Source organism: Phalacrocorax aristotelis, chromosome 16, assembly GCF_949628215.1.
Source record: "Phalacrocorax aristotelis chromosome 16, bGulAri2.1, whole genome shotgun sequence".
Classification (NCBI taxonomy): domain Eukaryota; kingdom Metazoa; phylum Chordata; class Aves; order Suliformes; family Phalacrocoracidae; genus Phalacrocorax; species Phalacrocorax aristotelis.
The window spans coordinates 6882793-6900475 of record NC_134291.1 but is presented as its reverse complement, the minus strand read 5'-3'; the positions used below and the strand labels follow the sequence as shown (position 1 = coordinate 6900475).

Below are 17683 nucleotides of genomic sequence, written 5' to 3'. Positions count from 1 at the left end.
GAGGGGCTTACAAATGATTCCTGCATGTCTGCGTTTGCATCCTGATGGGGATAATTAGCTAAGAGCAAAATTAAAAGTACTAAAATGGTTTCTTGTCTTCCCTCTCCTGCAGCATCACTGCTAAACCGTGCCGGGGGATACTGTGAAAGCACCAGAGCAGCCTCTTTATGCAGCCCCAAAACCTGGAACTAAACAATTTACCAACAGCTGTAGCTATAAAAGGCCCTATTATCGCATCATATACGGTAACAATGTCTTCATTCAAATTGCTTCCCCTCCTCAGAGGGTTTATTTTTAAAGCAGGCTGCTAAAGAGAAGAACAGGCCACTGGGGCTGCAGAGACTGAACCTGGTGTTCAAAGTGAGCCTTGTCTGGCATTATCTTGAGAAGATAAGCACGGATAACAGCTTTTTCTTTCCCTGCTTCTTTCTTTGCCCTCTTTCTTTTATTTTAAGGTGAACAGGAACTGAACGGGTGCACTTTGCAGATCAAAACTGGGGCAGGAGAGACCTTTGCGATGAGGTCCTGGAGAACATGTGATCGCCAGGTTTTGGGGATGAGGAGGGAGCAGCGCCTGATGCTTCATCCTGTGGGAGCAGGGACCAGGTTCAAGGGCAGGTGCTTGTGCAGCCTGGCCCCGCCAGCCCCTGCTCACCTCCGCAGCGCCTGCTGTGACTGCATCGCTCTCCATCCTCTGGCCGCAGCAACATGCACAGCCTGGACCCACCAAGGAGAGCCAGCCCTGGGACCCCTCTGTGGCCCTTCCTGCCTCTGAGCAGCCTCCCCAGCTGCTCTCCTGCAAAACGTCAGAGGATGATGCAGACACCCAACGTGGCTGCACTGAAACCCATGGGTGCCTCACCTCCACCGCAGGGTGCAGGGTGAGCCGTGCCCCTGGGGAAGTATTGCAGTGCATTCAGCAGCTGCTGCTCATGGGTTCTGGCAAACACAAAGCTGAAGCCTCCTCCTTTTGCAAGGCCACCATGGGCTGCTTGGCCATTGCAGCACCCAGCTGTAGCTTGGTCAGCAAACATTAGTTGGCCAACAGCACACCTGGGGAAGGGGTTGGGCAGCTCCCTGCAAAGCCCCCTCCCAGAGAGGTGAGAAGCCAAAAAGCTTCACGTGGGAGCTGCTCCGGGCGTCTCCTATCCTTCATGCTGTATCTGCAGATGCAGCGACCACCACAAGAAAGAGAAGAATGCAACCATTACACAGACTTTCCATGGAGCCAGATGTTGTTTGGGAGGCCAGCTGTCTCTCATAAGTATTACAAATCAACCAAACCCCTCCTCAGTCTAGACACTTGAGTAAGGGAGAAGGAAGAAGTGAGAGAGAGGAGAAGGGGAGGCTATTTATACAAACGGTGATGTAAACACCAACAGCCAGTGAGGGATTCGCAGCCAGCAGCCTGGCTCCCAGCCAGGCTTTGGAGACCTCCCTGCTGACTTGGGAGGTCTTCTCCTCCTCCAGCCCACAGCAACGAATAAAGGCTGCAGCACCCATCCAGCCCCAGGAGCTGGGGCCCAACGGCAGCTGGGCTGCCTGGGGCTTTCAACCAGCCCATTTTGGATAAGGGACAGGCAAGGGAAGAAGAATGAGTGTTGCCACCTAACCTGCCAGCACCATCGCAGCAAAGGAGCCTCTGACATGCAGACACAAGCCACAGAGCCCAAGGGATTCTGCTCAGCTTGGCTCTGCCGTGGGCTACACCACTTCAGGCAGGTTTTCCCTGCTGAGGCACTGACTTAGAATGCCTTGAATTCCAGTTTCTTAACTTCAAGAAAGCACAAAGCACCCGTTTTCTCTAGCAGCCTTCTGCTGTTTGGCTACTTTTGGAGGATGCTCCCCACCTCCCTTACCCCCTGCCCGATGCCTCCATGGGACCCAGCAGCCGGTGCATGGCTCCACTCCTTGGTCCACAGCAATTCCCTCCTCGGCACCTCCATGTGCATCACCTCTGACAGCCGGCTACCTCAGAAAGAGCAGCTGCCCCTAAATGCCGCCATGCAATGAAAAACCACCCCAGGCCAGCCAAGCGCCTGTTTGCAAGACTCAAAGAGGGGAAAAAAAGCATCCTCCAGAAAGGGCAGCTGCCTGCTGCTCCCTCGCCCCAGAGCTGAGCCCTAATCCCGCACCGGTGCACAGGGATGGGGGAGAACGGACCCACCCCGACCTCCGCAGCCTAGCAGGAGGCAGGACCAGCATCACGAGGCCAAGGTAAACTGCTCAAGATGCAGTTTGCTGCCAAGAACTACTGAGGAGCTGCTCTCCCAGCTGGAGCCCTGCCTGACAGCAGCTGTGGATCCAAAATGGGTTCACTTTGCAAAGGGGGACTCGGCACAGTCCCCCTGCATCTGCTCGACGGCGGGACACAAGCACCTTCCCACCAGCCATTCTCCACCCATGGGACCTGCTGTGCTGCAGCCAGGCAAGGGTCCTTGCTGGGGTCCAGAGACCTGGTTTGCGTTGGGGAAGTCTCCTCCACAAATCTAAATTCACACTGAACCCACGGCTCCAGTAACCCAGATTGCTGTGACCAAACCAAGCTACCTTTTCTGAGGACCAGGAAAACATTCAAGCTCTGCTCCCAGTCCCAGGATTGGAAAACAAGCTCTCTGCTGCCTGCCCACGTCTCTCCCCATCAGGGGCTGGAGCAGCAGAGTGCCGTAAGACCCCAGACTTAACTCCCCAGCATTGAACCAAAATGGGAAGCAGGTCCGTCTGCAGGCAACAGACTATCCAGGCACTGCAGGAGAACAAATGTTTTCCTGGTGTGGAAAACATCTGGTAGCTTTGAAGGCAGCTCAATAAAAACACTGGAGGCCACACAGCTTTCCCACTGCATTTTGTTTGCCCATCCCACAGAGCCGGCCGTGCAAGATGACAGGAGCAGCCAGTAGCTCCTCGAGAGGCTGGACACACTGTTGTGTTTGGTGTCATGCTGGTTTCATTATTCATGCAGATAATTTTTCTTGGATACAGGATGAATCCAAGACATCATGGTCACTCTGGCTTCTGTCTGTCGGTGGTTTAAGTTTATTTACTAAGGATAAGGAGTGGGAAGGGAGGCTACGTTGCTCCACGGGCCGTGGCCATCCTCCGTTCTGCCTTCCACCAGGGGCTGTTTTGTGAGATCTCACCTGCACTGTAACCCAAGCGCGTCAAAGCAGTTCTGCAGCATCTCCTAGGGCTTCAAACAGGAACCAGGAAGCTCCATCCAAGATGACAGCAGCTGCTGGGAAAGGCCTCAGGATGGGGAAGCGCAGGCGGAGGTGCTGCCTGATACTGCACAGCCCTGCAAACATCTCCGGGGTGGGGGAAGCAGTTTGAGCCCACCTCACCTTTCTTCCCAGGCACCCACTTCCTCTTCCTAACGGCCAAGAAGATCTGTAACATCCGTTTACAATAAAACACTGTTTTCTGATGGGCAAAGAGAGAATCACAAGGCTTTGGCAGGAGGAGCACACACGCATCAGCTCTGCTGCTGCAGCAGGGCGAGCGTGGGGCGTCTGTCCCATCGCAGCCAAACCGTAGCCCTCGCTCTCCCAGCAAGTGATGGAGGAGAGCGCTTTCCGAACATCCACACAGCCTCATTTCACCTGGCACCAAGACCTGCTCTTCTGCCTAAATTGTGCATTTCTTCTCTTAAAACCAATCTGCATGTTTGCACATGGGGGCTGGGACTTCTGCGTCTGAGGCTTCTGTTGGGAAGATGCCATCGCTGCCGGCAGGCGCCTCCTCTCTTCTCCAACTCTTCAGCTGTCACTGCTGAGGTTCATTAGCCACAATGAGAAACGCAGCAGCTGAGGAGCCACAGTCCTGTTGTGTGGCTCACCAGACCCTTCCAGACCACTTTCTTCTCCAGAGCTCCACCCATGGTGAAAAGGCACCTCGGTATCATCTCCACCGTTCACAAAAGAAAAGCCCTCGAGAAAAACATACCCAGCTCATTAACTCTCACTTAGTAATAAACATCTACCTTCAGGAGAGACCAATTAAAAGGTGCTTAATAAGCATCTTCCAACAGTTTTGTTTTGTAACTGGGCTTTGCGCTGCGCCCCAGGCAGGAGCAGCCTGGCTGCAGGAGCAGCATCTGTCTGGGATCCCGGGGAAATGTGGAAATCCCCGTCCAGCCCCATCCCTCCTACAATCAATAGATGGATTTTTTCCATTAGGTGTTTCTGTGCACAGCCTTGATCTGATAAAGAAGGTGGGATTTGACCCCACATTTCGATCCTACCCAAATATTAGCTCCACTGTGGATTTATTCATAAGCAAGAGACGGAGGTTGCATGTGTTTGAACGAGAAAAAAAACCCAGCGTGTCTTCTGCTGTCTCTCAGACCACAATGATTTCCATTCATTCAAAGAAAACACAGTATAAAATTTTTGCCTGGTTTCAATCTCCGTACATTAATCAAGCCTTTTTTTTTTTTTTCCACCCTGAGAGACACAGCGTGGGAGGCACAGGCTGTCCCATGAAATAATATTTTCCAAGCCATAGTCAAAGTCTGCCTGTCAACTCGAAGACTCTTTTCTGTCTGTTTTACCAAAGCTGGACAGGAAACAATCTGTGGGCACAACAGATCAAAACAAGGCCAGCATTCCCAGCAAAAGGGCCAATGAATGGGAGCCATTGTGCTGCAGTGGAGGAAACATCACCATCATCATCAGGGCGGGGGGGGGGGGGGGGGGATATATATCTGTTTACATCACTTCCACACTCACACCCGCTCTCCAGCTGCCCTAAATAGGAGCTTTCATTCAGGAGATAGCCGGGGCAGGTGGGCTGCTGGTGAGAGCTCCGACGCCACGATGTGATGGTCCACCAGCACCAAAAGCAGTTTGCAAGTCGAGCTCTACTGGGGAAGGGCAAACCCAAGTTAAACATTACACCGACAAAAACATGCGCTTTTCCCCTTCCTTGCATCCGCTGCGAGCAGGGCTCAGACCCTGGACAAAACATTACCTGCAGCTTGCAGGAGAGGACGCAACAAACTCTTTGGTGGGATTTGATTGCCCCAGTGCTGCTGAAGGAGTCCGTCCCTGCGCTGAGGAGCTTGGGGGTGAGAAAAGCTCACTGGGTGCAGGCCCACCTCGCCCAGAAGGGTCCCTGCCCTGGCAGTGCTGTGCCCAGGAAAAGAGGCTGCTGGAGGGGTGACACCCACAGCGGGGGAGATGCCTCTGGTCCCTGCCCGAGTGCCGAGGGGTTCCCCTGCCGCCGGCTCCCCTCCGACTGCTACAGCTGCTAAAGGGGACCCATGTGAACCCCGAGAATCGCTCCCCAAGAATCACACAGGGAAAGCTGCCATCAGCAGCAGCTCCCTCTGCTTTAAACCAGAGGCAGCACCCAACACCCCCCGGCCCCCCACCCCTAAATGTACTCGGCTTCATCCTAAGGCAGAGGTTTGCCAAAAACTTGCCTGCACCATTTTTAACCTCTCTAAATTATCTGCATCCGCGGTATCCTATGAGGACCCGGTGCCCAGACCACCCATGGCTTAAGAAAACATTTCACTTTATTTTTCGAACTTTTAGTCCTTTATATATGTCATCTGCTCAAAGTAATTTACAGCGTTTAACTCGATATTGGTTTCACTTATTTGAACGTTCCCTCACACCTGAAAGAGCAGCCCTCTGCTAGGCGGTTTGCCAGCGAAAAAGCCACGTTTGGGAGTCCCGTTAGCTCCAGGGCTTGCCCTACAGCGGTGCGAGACCACGCACCAGCCCCAGCTCTGCCGAGAGCAGGCTGCTAGGGACATGGATGTTACCACCTAGTGTCAGGCGGGAGAGGAGCAGCAACCAGGGATGGGGACGGCTCGGCCACAGCTCTTGCTCCGCAGAAACCGCGGGTGTTGGACTGCGAGCCCAGAGCCTGCAGGTCACCCCGGGCATCTCTGCCTTCCTGGCCATCAGCAGGGACATGAGCTTTTTAACCCTGTAACAGGGGATGGATTTAAAAAAAAAATAAATGCACGATGCACTTTTTGGGGAGGAAGAGTGCAGAAAAAGCCTGTATGTGTTTTATTCTGTCTTTTCAGTTCAGGTCAGACTTGCAGATATTTCTTGCCTGCAACCAGCCAAGTTATTCACACCTAACGGTCAGGTCCACACTGTCCTAATTCATCTCCTGTTTTTGACAGAAGAAGTAGAGAAGCAGCCCTGCCCGTCCAAGTTGGGAGCACAGGGAAGGTGCCCAAGCAGCCAGCACAGAGGTGAGCCAGTAACAAAAATGCAGAATGTAACAGACATGTGGGCATGGGGCACCAGGCTCGGCTGTTCAAACCCAAATTAAGCAGCCAAGGAAGCCATCCAAGTCCAGGCACTGCTCACCACACAGATGAGACCAGTTGCAGAAACTGTTCTGCTTTCACCGCTCACCCCTGTCTTCCCCCACTGCCGCTGTCCGGAGGCGAAGCCCTCGCCCTCCATCGGCCTCCTCGGGGTGGGGGGTCCGTATCTTAATGACATTTCCAAACCTTTCTCCTATTAAAAGCAAAATTGCTGGCACAGGCTTTTTATGGTAGTTCTCTGTTCACTCTGCAGTATAATGCAGGTACGTTCAGGGGTTCCCACAATCCTAACCGAGTAAATTAATTTTACAGTGAATTCCTCTTTGACAGAAAAAATTTCACAGGAAGAAGCAACACTCCATAAGAACACGGATTTGGCTTTTGTGTGCTTGCATACAGCATGATTACAAGCTGCCTGCTGCTTTCAGAGAGCAAACAGCACAGGGGGGATTTGTAAGGAGCAAGAGCAGAACCAGGCTCCCGCGTCCCTGCTCCCTTGCGCTGCCAGGCTCCCCCAAACCCAAGCACCATGCCGAGGCACTAGCATCCTGCCAGGTGGAACGGGGAAGGAGTGACCAGCCCCTCGTGCTGATTCTCAAAGGAAGAGCCTCTGATGGGAGGGAAAGAAAAAGAGAGGTCCTCAGGGACCCCACATCCCCTCCACTCTTGTTTTCCAGCCAAGGCATGAGCTTGCGCCGCGCGGGTAGGGGATGCAGGAGTGGAGATGCTGCAGGCTCCTGGGTGCCAACACAGAGGCGTCGAGGCGGGTCCCGAGGGAAGGGACATGGCCCAGAGGGGATGGCAGAGTGGGCACGTGGGATCTCCTCTGTGCCAGCCCCCGGCCCCACCTTGCAGCTGCCCAGCATCGCAGGCATAACCCGCCATGGGATGAGGGGCTCAAGATCACCCCCAGGTTCACTGGTGGGTGCTTCTGTCCTATCAAAGACACAGCAGGGACTTGGAGAGAGGGAGGTCACCCCGACACACGCCACTCCCCTGCACTGCAGCCCCGGTGGATGGAGGCGCGCAGAGTGTGGCCAGCAGCGGGGACCTGCCCCAGCCCCTCTCTTCCTACACCCAGTCCCAGGGAAGCCACCGACAAAGTACACCAAGTTTGGACAGCCCATCTTGCACCCCTGCCCGTGCTCCTGCCCGCTCTGCATCCCCAGAGCGGCCGAGGTAAGTGCAAATTCAGCCTGTCTTGATCTCAGCAGCTCCAGCTCCATCTGGTTCCTGTTAAATCAGCCACACAAGGTGGAGAGGGTTTCCTCCCCCCACACTACAGTGTGCAAAGAGGGGGAGGTAAACCAGCTCTTTTTTTTAAGACATGGCTGCCCTTCTCTTTACCTTCCTGCCTGGAAGGCAGCCAGGAGCAGCTCATACCTCCCCGCTCACATCTGGAGGGGACCTTCCCCTCCTGGGGCTCCCTGCATGCCCCACACTGGGCACTGCCCCTCTGCCCCAGGCACGCGCTTGCCCTGGGACTCGCTCCTCTTCTGTCACCGCAGCAGCTTTGTCCTGAGCTGCTATTTCCAGCCTGTGGGACTTTCCAGCGTATTCATCCTTGTGAGGAACCGGGCAAGCAAACTGCAGCCCTGCAGCAAGGAGGGAGGGATGCTCCTGCCCGAGGATGAGCAGTGGCTCAGCCCCCCACGGGAAACGCCCCAAAAGCAGACGTTAGCTTGCCCTAAGCCCTGTCAAAACTGCCATAAAACCTACATCACCTTTCCGAAAAAGGCTCGAGTGTGCTGACCAGCCGAAGGAGCACCGATACCCACCCGCACATGAAAGTGAGTATCCAGCCCAGCTGCTGAGACCCCACCTTCCTTGGGCACGGGACCGCATTTCACCGGCATCCCCTGACAGGCCAAATAAAGTGGGGTCCCCCCTCGCTGCAAGCCATAAATGAAACAACTCGCAAGGTGAGGGGCTGTAATCCAAGGGTGAGCCCTGGCACCGGCAGAGAGGAGCTGCAGAGGAGCGAGATCGCAGGAACGGAGCCTGCACACCCGGTGGCAGCAAAGAAACACAGACGAGTGCGGGCAGCGGCCTGGCAGGCAGCACCGAGATGCTCCGGGGAGATGGGATGGATGGAGCAGCCCAGAGGGCCCGATCCTGCAACCACAGAGGTAAGGGCCAGGACCGTACCAGAGCCCAGAGTCCAGGAATGGCAGAGGTGATGCCAGCACATGCAAAGCACCAGGTGTTTTAAAAGATGAGAATCCTACCCTGCTTCGTAATCATCCTTTTTTGGTTTTTAACCAAACCCTGAAACATCCCCCTGACTCAGACCATCAGCTGCAGGTCTACGCCTGCAATGCTCTGCTTATACCACCCGGGCCGGTGCTTACTAGCCACTGCAGCTCCCAACCAGCCCCATCTCTGTACCACACCGGCCTCACTGTGCTTTAAAACTCAAAAATGGTCCCTCGCCACACTCAGCCAGGGCTGAGCTCTGCAACAGCACAGCCCCAAGCGCACGGCCAGGATGGGAGCCCCACAGCACCCCTCCCTGCCACGGGCAGACAGGTAGGCAGCGGGCAGCACCGAGAAATATTCCAACTGCCAATGCAGGGGAAAGCCTTCAGCCTAAGAAAAGCCTCAGAGCATCGCTGGAAGGTATTGGGAACAGGGTGTTAGCCCTCATGCTGCACTACACAAAAAAAGCAAAGCACTTGGGACCATGACAGTTGGCTGAGGCAGGCAGGGACCCTGCTGCAACACCCACCCTTGAGGTGCTCCAGTGCACAGGGCTTCGCCCGGAGAGCTCGCTCCAAGCTCGGCAGCAAACCCGGCCAGAGCAGCACCTGGCTGCTTGCAACGCCCAGACATCACTGCTGCGGCACTGCTGCGGTTTGCAGAGCGGCTGGCGCTACCCCCTTCCTAATTGTCTCTCTGCAAACACGCTGCTTATTTGCAAAGCTTGTGGCTCTGAGAACAGCCCTTCAGGATACAGCACAGCTGTGTCTCACCAGGGCCCTACAGCAAGCTGGAATGAATTCAGGCTCCTGCTGAGATTTCACCCCTCTGGAAGCAATGCAATCAGGCAGCGCTTTCCCAAGCAAGCCAGCATTTATTCATCAAGCACAAGTCAGCAAGGAAGGTCCTCCAGTTAGCGTGGGCAAGTCACAGCCAACCCTGGAAACATCTACCAGCCACTGCAAGCATCCCCAGGCGTCGGCATCCTTAGCTCCGGCTCTGAGCATGTTGGAGCGTTAGTAAATACTTTTGCACAGTTCAAGGTCTGAAGGAATAAGCCTTCCTGCGAGGCAGCTCACCCGAGGTTCAGCTCAGCTCGGTGCTAACGCAGTTAGTCACACCCAGCGGGAAGCAGAATGGAGGAGGTAAACCGAGTCACGCAGCTGTTTCATTAAAACACTATTTCAAAATAATGGACACGAGGGGGATCATGACTGTCGTGTCTCCTAAGAGCTGAGGTTGGCCAAAGAGCAATTTCCCGTGCTGATGTGTCAAAAGATTTAGCTCTATTTCTCAGGTTAGCTCACATCAAGTATAAGTCTACTGTTGTTTTTTAAGCCTCCATAATACAAATTAGCCACCTAAAATTTTACTCTTGGGTATTTCCAAGCAGCTTCATAGTGGAGTGGCTACACTAAGCGATTTTGGGGCTGCCCGCAGATGACAGTGACAGACAGATTGATGGCAATGAAGTTATTTTGCCTCCTTTCGCAGCTGACTAAATTTGCATTGGTATTTTCATGGTACAGACTCCACCTTTCATCTAACATGATTAATGCTGTTGTAAATACAGAGAAAGAACCAGCTGCTTCTGGCTTCTTAGCTTCCACTGAGCAGCTGATGAAAAAAAGTCCCTTTGTTCAAGCATCTCTAGAGCCTCTGCAGACTTTATGAAGAGGCTTTTATTTCAAAAGGTTAGAGAAGCGCGGTGTCTAGAGCTGGTGCCTCCCGCTTTTCTCACCACGAATCTGGGTAGTATCTGCTGCAATCGAAGCACCTGGGGCAGCGCACCCGGTGCCAGCCCGTGCTTTCAGGATGGGTCCCCCCATCAGTCAGGGATGTGACAGGGCATCCAATACAGAAGGTTTTCCTTGTATCTCTGCAGGGTCCTCATGAGCACAGCTTGTGCCTGCCCAGAGAAGGGGCTGGACAGCCTGGAGGGCTCCAAAACCAGCCCCGGGGCCCAGCAGATCCTCCGGCAGGAGCAAGGTGGCTGAGACATACCTGCACGTTCATCCACAAGCCGTAAGGGCTGGGCAGGTTATGCACAGACTGAACATACTGTGTGTCCCCAAACCACATAAATTATAGTGTAGGTCTGATAAACAAAGGGCAAAGAGAACATGGCGTGCCACGAGCCTCGGGTGTAAAAGTCAAACAGAAAAAGAAAAGCGTTGGGTAGCGGCATATCGAGGAGCCTCGGCAGGAGGGTGCTGTTTGCGAGGCAGCCGCCAAGAGGTGCCAGCAGCTCTTCCAGAGCCTCGGCAGCTCCTCCGGCTCCCACTTCATACCAGAATTCCTTCCTCCCATTTCTTTAGCAATGCCCCCAGCCAGCCCAGTTTCAGCTCTGCTGGGTGAGGCTGGGTGTGCGGATGAAGCAGGGCTCTCCCTGCCGTCACCCCAACCCCTATGCCCAGGTTTTGCTCCGGATTTCTATGAAAACGCACCTGAAGCCCAAGCACTCCCCAGGAAGTTTGGAGAAGCTGAATTAACCCCCCCACATTCACACCAGTCCCAGAGAGAAGCACAAAGAGTTTTGCCTGGTAGCACAGGGGCAATGCTGGCACTGCTGAAAACAGAGCTGGGTAAGAGTGGCTGCTGGTGAGGCTGGAGCAGGCGAGCAGGGATGCCGGGAGCACTGAGAGTCTTTATTGCCACCAATGTCTAGTAGCCCTGCTTGGCAGGAATGAAAAACAAAGCCACCTCATGCTTTCCAACAGCTCCAGCAGCTGCTCCTACCTGTTGAGGATGCTGCTTTTGTGGAAAATCTCCGCATTTCTCTTGTCTGACAAGCACAACCACTAGGAAAATGCAACAGCGCTAGGAATTTCTTCTGCTCCTTCTGCCCACACTTGTGCTTCCAGACAAGTTTCAGTCAATCAATGCATCTCCCACCACCCTGACATGGGAGCAACGTGGGACAGACCGACAACCTCCAAGAGGCAAAGGCGCGCACAAAACCTGAAGCCTGCGGAGCAGACGCAGCGTTGTGGCTTACCTGGCGCTTTGGAAGGTCGCAGACGCGGATTTTCCAACCGCCCCGAATCCAACTCCCACTGCCAGACCCTCTGAAACAGGAAGGGAAAAACAAGTAATGTCAAACACTGCAACAGCCCTGGGACCGTCCCTCCTCCTGCGCTCCAACAGAGCAAGGATCACCACGAGCAGGAACTCAGGACTCCGGGCCAGGTTGTGACCCTTCTCATTTTGACCAAAGTGCATTTAATCTAAGCTCAGTGCAAGAGCCTGCCACGCTGCCCAGGGTACTTCACAACCATGAACCCAAGCCAGCAGTTTCTCATTGAAGCCAACACAGAGAAGAGAGATTTCTGGATTTATGAGTTCACTGGAGGGAAAAAGATCACAATCCCCACCAGCTGAAATGCTACTTTAATAAGGAACATCGCAGTGCAAAACATGAGTGTGTTCAAAAGGATTCCGGCTTGGCAAACCAATCCGCAGGGAGCTGCCTCTGCAAGGTGCGGACGAACTGGTGCTACAGGGGGTTGCAGAAGAACCAAACACCAACTTGTCCCATAAACCTCCGGGAGCTCCGCTAAACCTGGACCAGATTCTCAGCAACAGCACCTCCCTGGTTTCTGGTCTCCCTGTGCCCAAATACCAGCTCAGCGCCTGTACCAACAGTCTCCAAAGCAGGAGGAAACCTGAACTGCACAAGGAAATTCCCACCTTACAGATTATTTTAGATTACACTTAATCCCATAAACTCCAAAGCAAATCAGCCGAGGAGCCTTCCCAGGATGGCAGCAGGTGGGGGAGACCTGAGATCTGCCACCACCTCCTCCGTACAGCCCCTTTGGGATAACTGCTCCATCCTTCCCTGCTCCCCTCCTGCCCTTTCTCAAACTTTTGCGACCCTCCCACCGCTGGCACAGCTCCCTCATCCCTCCCAGGAAAGAAAAATTTAAAAAATCCTATGTTCAGAAAGCATCAAACCACTGCTACTTTTTTCCCTTTGTTCAAAATCCCCATTTTTGTTTTTGCAGGCTCTCTGGTATCGCTCCCCTCCGAGCAAGCGGGGCGGGGAGGGGGGGGAACGTTCAAAGAACAAAAGCAAACCTGCTTGTGTAGCTGGATGGGTTTTACAGCCTTCAAAGGAGGCAATTACCCACTCCTGCTGCTGGCAGCCAGGTGAGGGGACAGTGGGGACTACTCAGATGAACATTCAAACAGGCTGAAAATGTCACTGAGAGCGTTTACCTGTGTACTGGAGGATAAGGTCTCAGAAGAAGAGGGCCGTGTGTGTGTTTGTGGTCTTCTGAATTTCCAGTTGCCTTGGAAACACACCATAAAAAGCAGCACTAACTCGGATAATCACAGCATTTGCATCCTCGAGTCCAGGCTGACCGTGGAGAACTGAAACACTTGACAACTCCTCAGAGCCCTGATCCAAGGCTTGTGCCAAGGCTCCGGATGGAGACAGGGAAAACGACAGCAGCAATCAACCCTACGTACAGCGGTGTGGGGTAAGGAGTCTCCGAATTGTCCCCAAAATACCTCGACTAGGAGATAACTCCATTCAGCAAAACAGCCAAAGGAACCAAGGCACCCGGGGCACACGCCAGACCTGGGAAGGGTCACACGCTTGTGCAAAGCTCTTGTGGAAAGCTCTCACGCTGCCCCAACACCACCTGCCCGGGAGATGGGCGAGCACCCGGGGGCAGGAGCAGAGCCGTGGAGGGCTTCGACTGCCAAAGGGGCTGCACCTGCAGATGGTGATGGCTTAGAAGGCCTCTGCTCTGCAGGCAGTGGAGTTAACCTTGGAAGACGGAGCTTCAAAAAGTTGCTTAATGGCTGCATAGCTCAGTGTGGCTATGAGGGTGTAACGAAGCTCCACACAAACGGGTCTGGCACTGCTCTTCCGAAAGATTTCTTTTTAAGCGAGACTTGCCCAGAGAGCAAAATTCAAAAGGACAAAAGTGCTCGTTTGTGTGAATAACAAAAATAGCTTTGACAGAGAGGGAAAAACCACAATTTCCTTGCTGCAAAGCAAGTCTTATGGAATAAGAAACGCAGCAGCGCAATTAATGAAAGTACAAATTACATATACATGGAAACAAATTACTGGAAATTAAAATCAGCAGATGGTGCGTAGTGAACTGCTTATTTGGAGAGGGAGAAGCAGCCAATGGTGGAAGCTGCAGTACGGTGGAGATGCTCACCAGCCCAGAGAGGAGGAGCTGGCAGAGCAGCCTCTGGCCACAGGCTCATCGGGTCCCCACTTCCCACGGGAGGACACGAGAGCTGGGGCAGGACGAGTACAACCACAAATCGGCCAACGGGCCGAGCGACCCCAGAGCATCTGACAGGAACTCACAGCCAAGCAAGTCTGGTTTCACATGTGGTCCAGAAACATCAGGGACCCCAGCGCATCCCACGGTCACTGCTGATGCTTCGGAGGCCTCTAATTATATATAGTAGATATTGTGTGACACACTCAGCCCATTGCTGTGACTCGTTTCAAATATTTCGTTTAGAAAAGCCTGCCAAGATCACACAATAATTTCACCACTTCAGTAATACAGGTTCAGCCTCTTTCAAAGCAGATGTCAAACCTCAAAACAACTCTGTTTCGCAGGTAAGCAAGCAGATACACAAAGATTTACACAGAAAACAAACAGGAAGAGCTTGCTGCCAGTTTGCCCACACTCAAAGCTCACAGCCAGTTCAGCCCTCCAGTTGCAACCCCTCTCTTGTGCAAATTATAGATAGCCCAAACGACTTCTTCAGGTGGGAAAAGATGCAAAAAGAGAAAGGTTAATGTTTCTATGTCAACCACTTACAGATGCGCTGCACTGCAGGCTCTGCAAATGGATGACTAGGACATTAGGTCATTGAAGATGGGTATGGGAGTGCAGATCTTGTTACCCACTGAAGGCTCAGACATCAGCTTGAAAAATAAACAGCCCTGTGCAATTTCTGGTTCTTGGCACCGTCACAAGCAAAGGCAAAGAGGAGCAGAGTCCCCAGCAACCCTGAACAGCTTAAGGACTTAGGGTAGGCCACCACTCTGCAGCGGGCAAGGCAGAAGCCCTGCAGCTTGGGATGTGAAAGAGGGTGGAAGGCAGGCATACGTGTCCGACAGGAAACCTTTCCATGTCAGAGAGGGTTTTTCTCCAAGGATTTTGGTGGCTGAAGCTGCTGCCAGCCCCTCTTGCAACCAGTGATGGAGCTGGAAGAGCTGGAGGGTCCACGCAACCATGTTAGCTGGAGAGCTCGCATGGTGACGGCGCCAGGCTGGGGTGTTAACTCAGCATCTCTTCTCAGAGTTGCAGAACAAAGAAAGAAAAATATGACCAATCTCAGCCACTGTTAAGAAAATGCTTCTATTTAACCTAAACAAAGGGATTTTGCCTCTCTTGGGCTTCTGTGGCTTTACAATTGAAGATGCTTTATCCTGATAAGGCATTACCCAGGGATCAGACTAATCCTGCGCTAACTTAAGGATCAGCTACAAACCTCTCAGCCGGCAGTGCTCATTGCAAGGGCATGTTTTCCTCTCTGCTTGTTTTCCAAGAAAAGAAAAAAGCTTCAAAGCCTCAACCTGCAAAGCGATAACCACGCTGGAGGGTCACTACAGAGACTCCCATTTTTAATGCCAGACAGCTATGGGATATGCTATGGCAGCCTACTGGTCGTGGTGGCGAGGGCAAAAAGCATGATATCCATAAGTCTCCTTACATACTACATCTGGTATGCGAGAGCTGGGGAGCAAGGATCTAAACCAGAGCACCTTTATAGCACCATGGACCATCTATCAGCCCCACTGCCAAGGGGAACCTATTTTCCCTGCTCTGGGAGCTCACGCTGGGAAGCTCACCTCTGTGCCAAGCCCTGCCATCCTCTTCCCCTCTCCCTCAGCTTCTGGCCCTTGCCGTGCGCAGAATCAGCTCCCTCCTCCGCAGTCTGAGAGGGCACGTTCAGAGCCATGTGGATGGTAGCCACGGGCACAGCAGGAGAGGTCCATGTGGGAGCAGGCACAGCATGCACGTCTAACAAGAGCATTGCTCTGAGCCCAAAAAGCATCTTCACAGGGAAGGCAGCCAGCCCAAACTTTGGAAGGGAAAAGCCAAGGGGGAACACCACAGCAAGGAGGAGCTGGTGCAAAGGGAAGAACCACAGCAAGGGGAGCAGAGCAAAGCTAGAGGAGCAGGGAGTGAGTCAAGGCACCACGGGCAGGCAGAAAGCGATGGCACAGTACGACACAACGGCTGCAGCACTAAGCAGAGCAGCTGAGGAGAGATATATGCAGCGCATGAAAAGCTGGCGAGGAGAACGTCAGCCAAGGGAGCAAAGTGCTGCTCCCAGCACACTTCTGACACCTTCACGCTTGGCCTGAGGTCCCCGGCTCCCTCTACGCTCATCCACCGGCATTCAAGCACTGGCGAGCAGAGGGGACTCGGGTGTGTGCAGCATGCCGTTACAGCTCTGGTTTTATTTTTACTTTAATTTCACTTCAGTGCCCCCTTGGCAGAGCTGCAAAACAGCACAAGATGTTCCATCTCGTTGAGCCAGGAGGACAGTGACAATGTTCCCGTCTGCTCTAATCCACAGGAGCACATGATTTGGCTGGGATGGGCTTTGGGATGAGGCCCAGCACTGATCCATCTCCCTCCCCTCAGCGTGGAAAGCACTGCACACTCCCACCCCATGCTGGGATGCTCCTGAGGAGGCCAAAGCTCTCCAGCCCCCCCCAGGACCGTGCTGCAGCCCTGAGGGGACTATGTGGGCTCCTGAGATGGTGCATCACTGCGGTGCCCTGGGCTACAGGAGGGTATCTTGCCTTTGGACTATCCCCCCAAAAAGTGCCCCGTGCTGCGCTTCCCAGGGGACTCTTCTCCTCGGCAGGCATGAGAGGAAGGTTTGCTCAGCAGGAGCAAGGTGCTGGCATCGAGGCAGCCCGGCCCCACCAAAACAAGCCGTGGTAGGTGTGAGATGGCCCTGGGGGACCTGGAAGCGGCTCTGTGCTGCCAGTTCCTAACCAGCCCTGACACCAAAGACCTGGACAAGGATAACGTACAAAACACACAAGTATCTTTAAAATGGAGAGGTTTACTGAAGAGATAGACACTTCTGCTTTGAAAGCAGAAGGCTCAGTCATTAACAGAGACAGCTCCGGGCAGCCCAGACTCACTGCTCAGGTACACGCTGACGGTGCCCTGTGTGCCTGTTCGATCAAAGGGCAGGGAACCCCAAACTATGCAGACACTGGGAAACCAAGAGACTGAACTCACCCAGGGAGCTGTGCTGCTTTCCCTGGTCTGAAATCTAGTTTTACCCACTTTCCTTGGTCTGAAATCACCTTCTGCCACTGCCCACAGCATTGAACGCTGTTTCTTTGCTCTTGTGCTCTCCAAGAGAAGCACCGGCTCCAGGCCTGCCCGGAGCGGCCGGCCATGCGGAGAGCGGCCACTTCCACGCTCCCATAGCAGGGCTTGCCCTCCAGCGCCTCCGGCCGCAAATGCCACACAGGCCTTAAGCTCAAAGGATCAACTTGAAAGTGGAATGGCCGATTCCATCCTATCAAACCTTTCCCTTATCACCCACCACCCGAGTCCATAGGAGCTTGGTAAGCTGAAAGAACTGGGTGAAATTAAGCAGGCTGCAATTTTAAATCCCATTCAGGGTAGCTTATGCAGCCAGGCAGGGATCACAGCCTGCCGCCGCCCACTCCGCATCTCAATCGGCAACCAGAAAAACCCTGCTGCAAACCCAGGGTCCAGGTTTCATGGGGCTCACCGAGCTCCTGCCCTCGCCAGCTCCGTTTTCAAGAGCTTCACATTCTTACAAGACGAGCTTTGCAGCCACTGTGGGAAGCCACTTCCAATCCTCAGGAGAAGGCCTGTTCACAAAACCAACCTAAAATAAAAGCCCTTCACATGCCCTAGAAATCCAAATGAGTAAATAGCAAGCATTGCTCATGGGGCCTTGATAATTTACAGTGGCAAGTAAATTAACCCCAGGTATTATGTTACTGTTATATGCCATAAAAAGCAAGAAAATGAGCAGAGACTGTGGACAGAGGACAATATCCTACAGGAATGTTAAAAAACAACAAACCCAAAACAAGCCACTAAACAAAACTAACTTTTCTCTCCAAATCACTTTGTAATCACATAGACATGTATTCAAGAACAAAGAAAATGATGTCGCAGCATCCTGGAGCTTGTG

General features: G+C 53.4%; 1 protein-coding gene across 5 annotated transcripts in view; it reads right to left on the bottom strand.

Moving 5' to 3' along the window:
* SLC39A11 (solute carrier family 39 member 11) overlaps positions 1 to 17683 on the bottom strand; it is a 97880-nt gene that overhangs the window by 12121 nt on the left and 68076 nt on the right. For all 5 annotated transcript variants that reach the window (XM_075111629.1, XM_075111631.1, XM_075111633.1 and 2 more), the window contains one exon: positions 11490 to 11559. In XM_075111629.1, coding sequence (XP_074967730.1) covers positions 11490 to 11559 — 70 coding nt within the window. The remainder of the gene's footprint in view (positions 1 to 11489; positions 11560 to 17683) is intronic.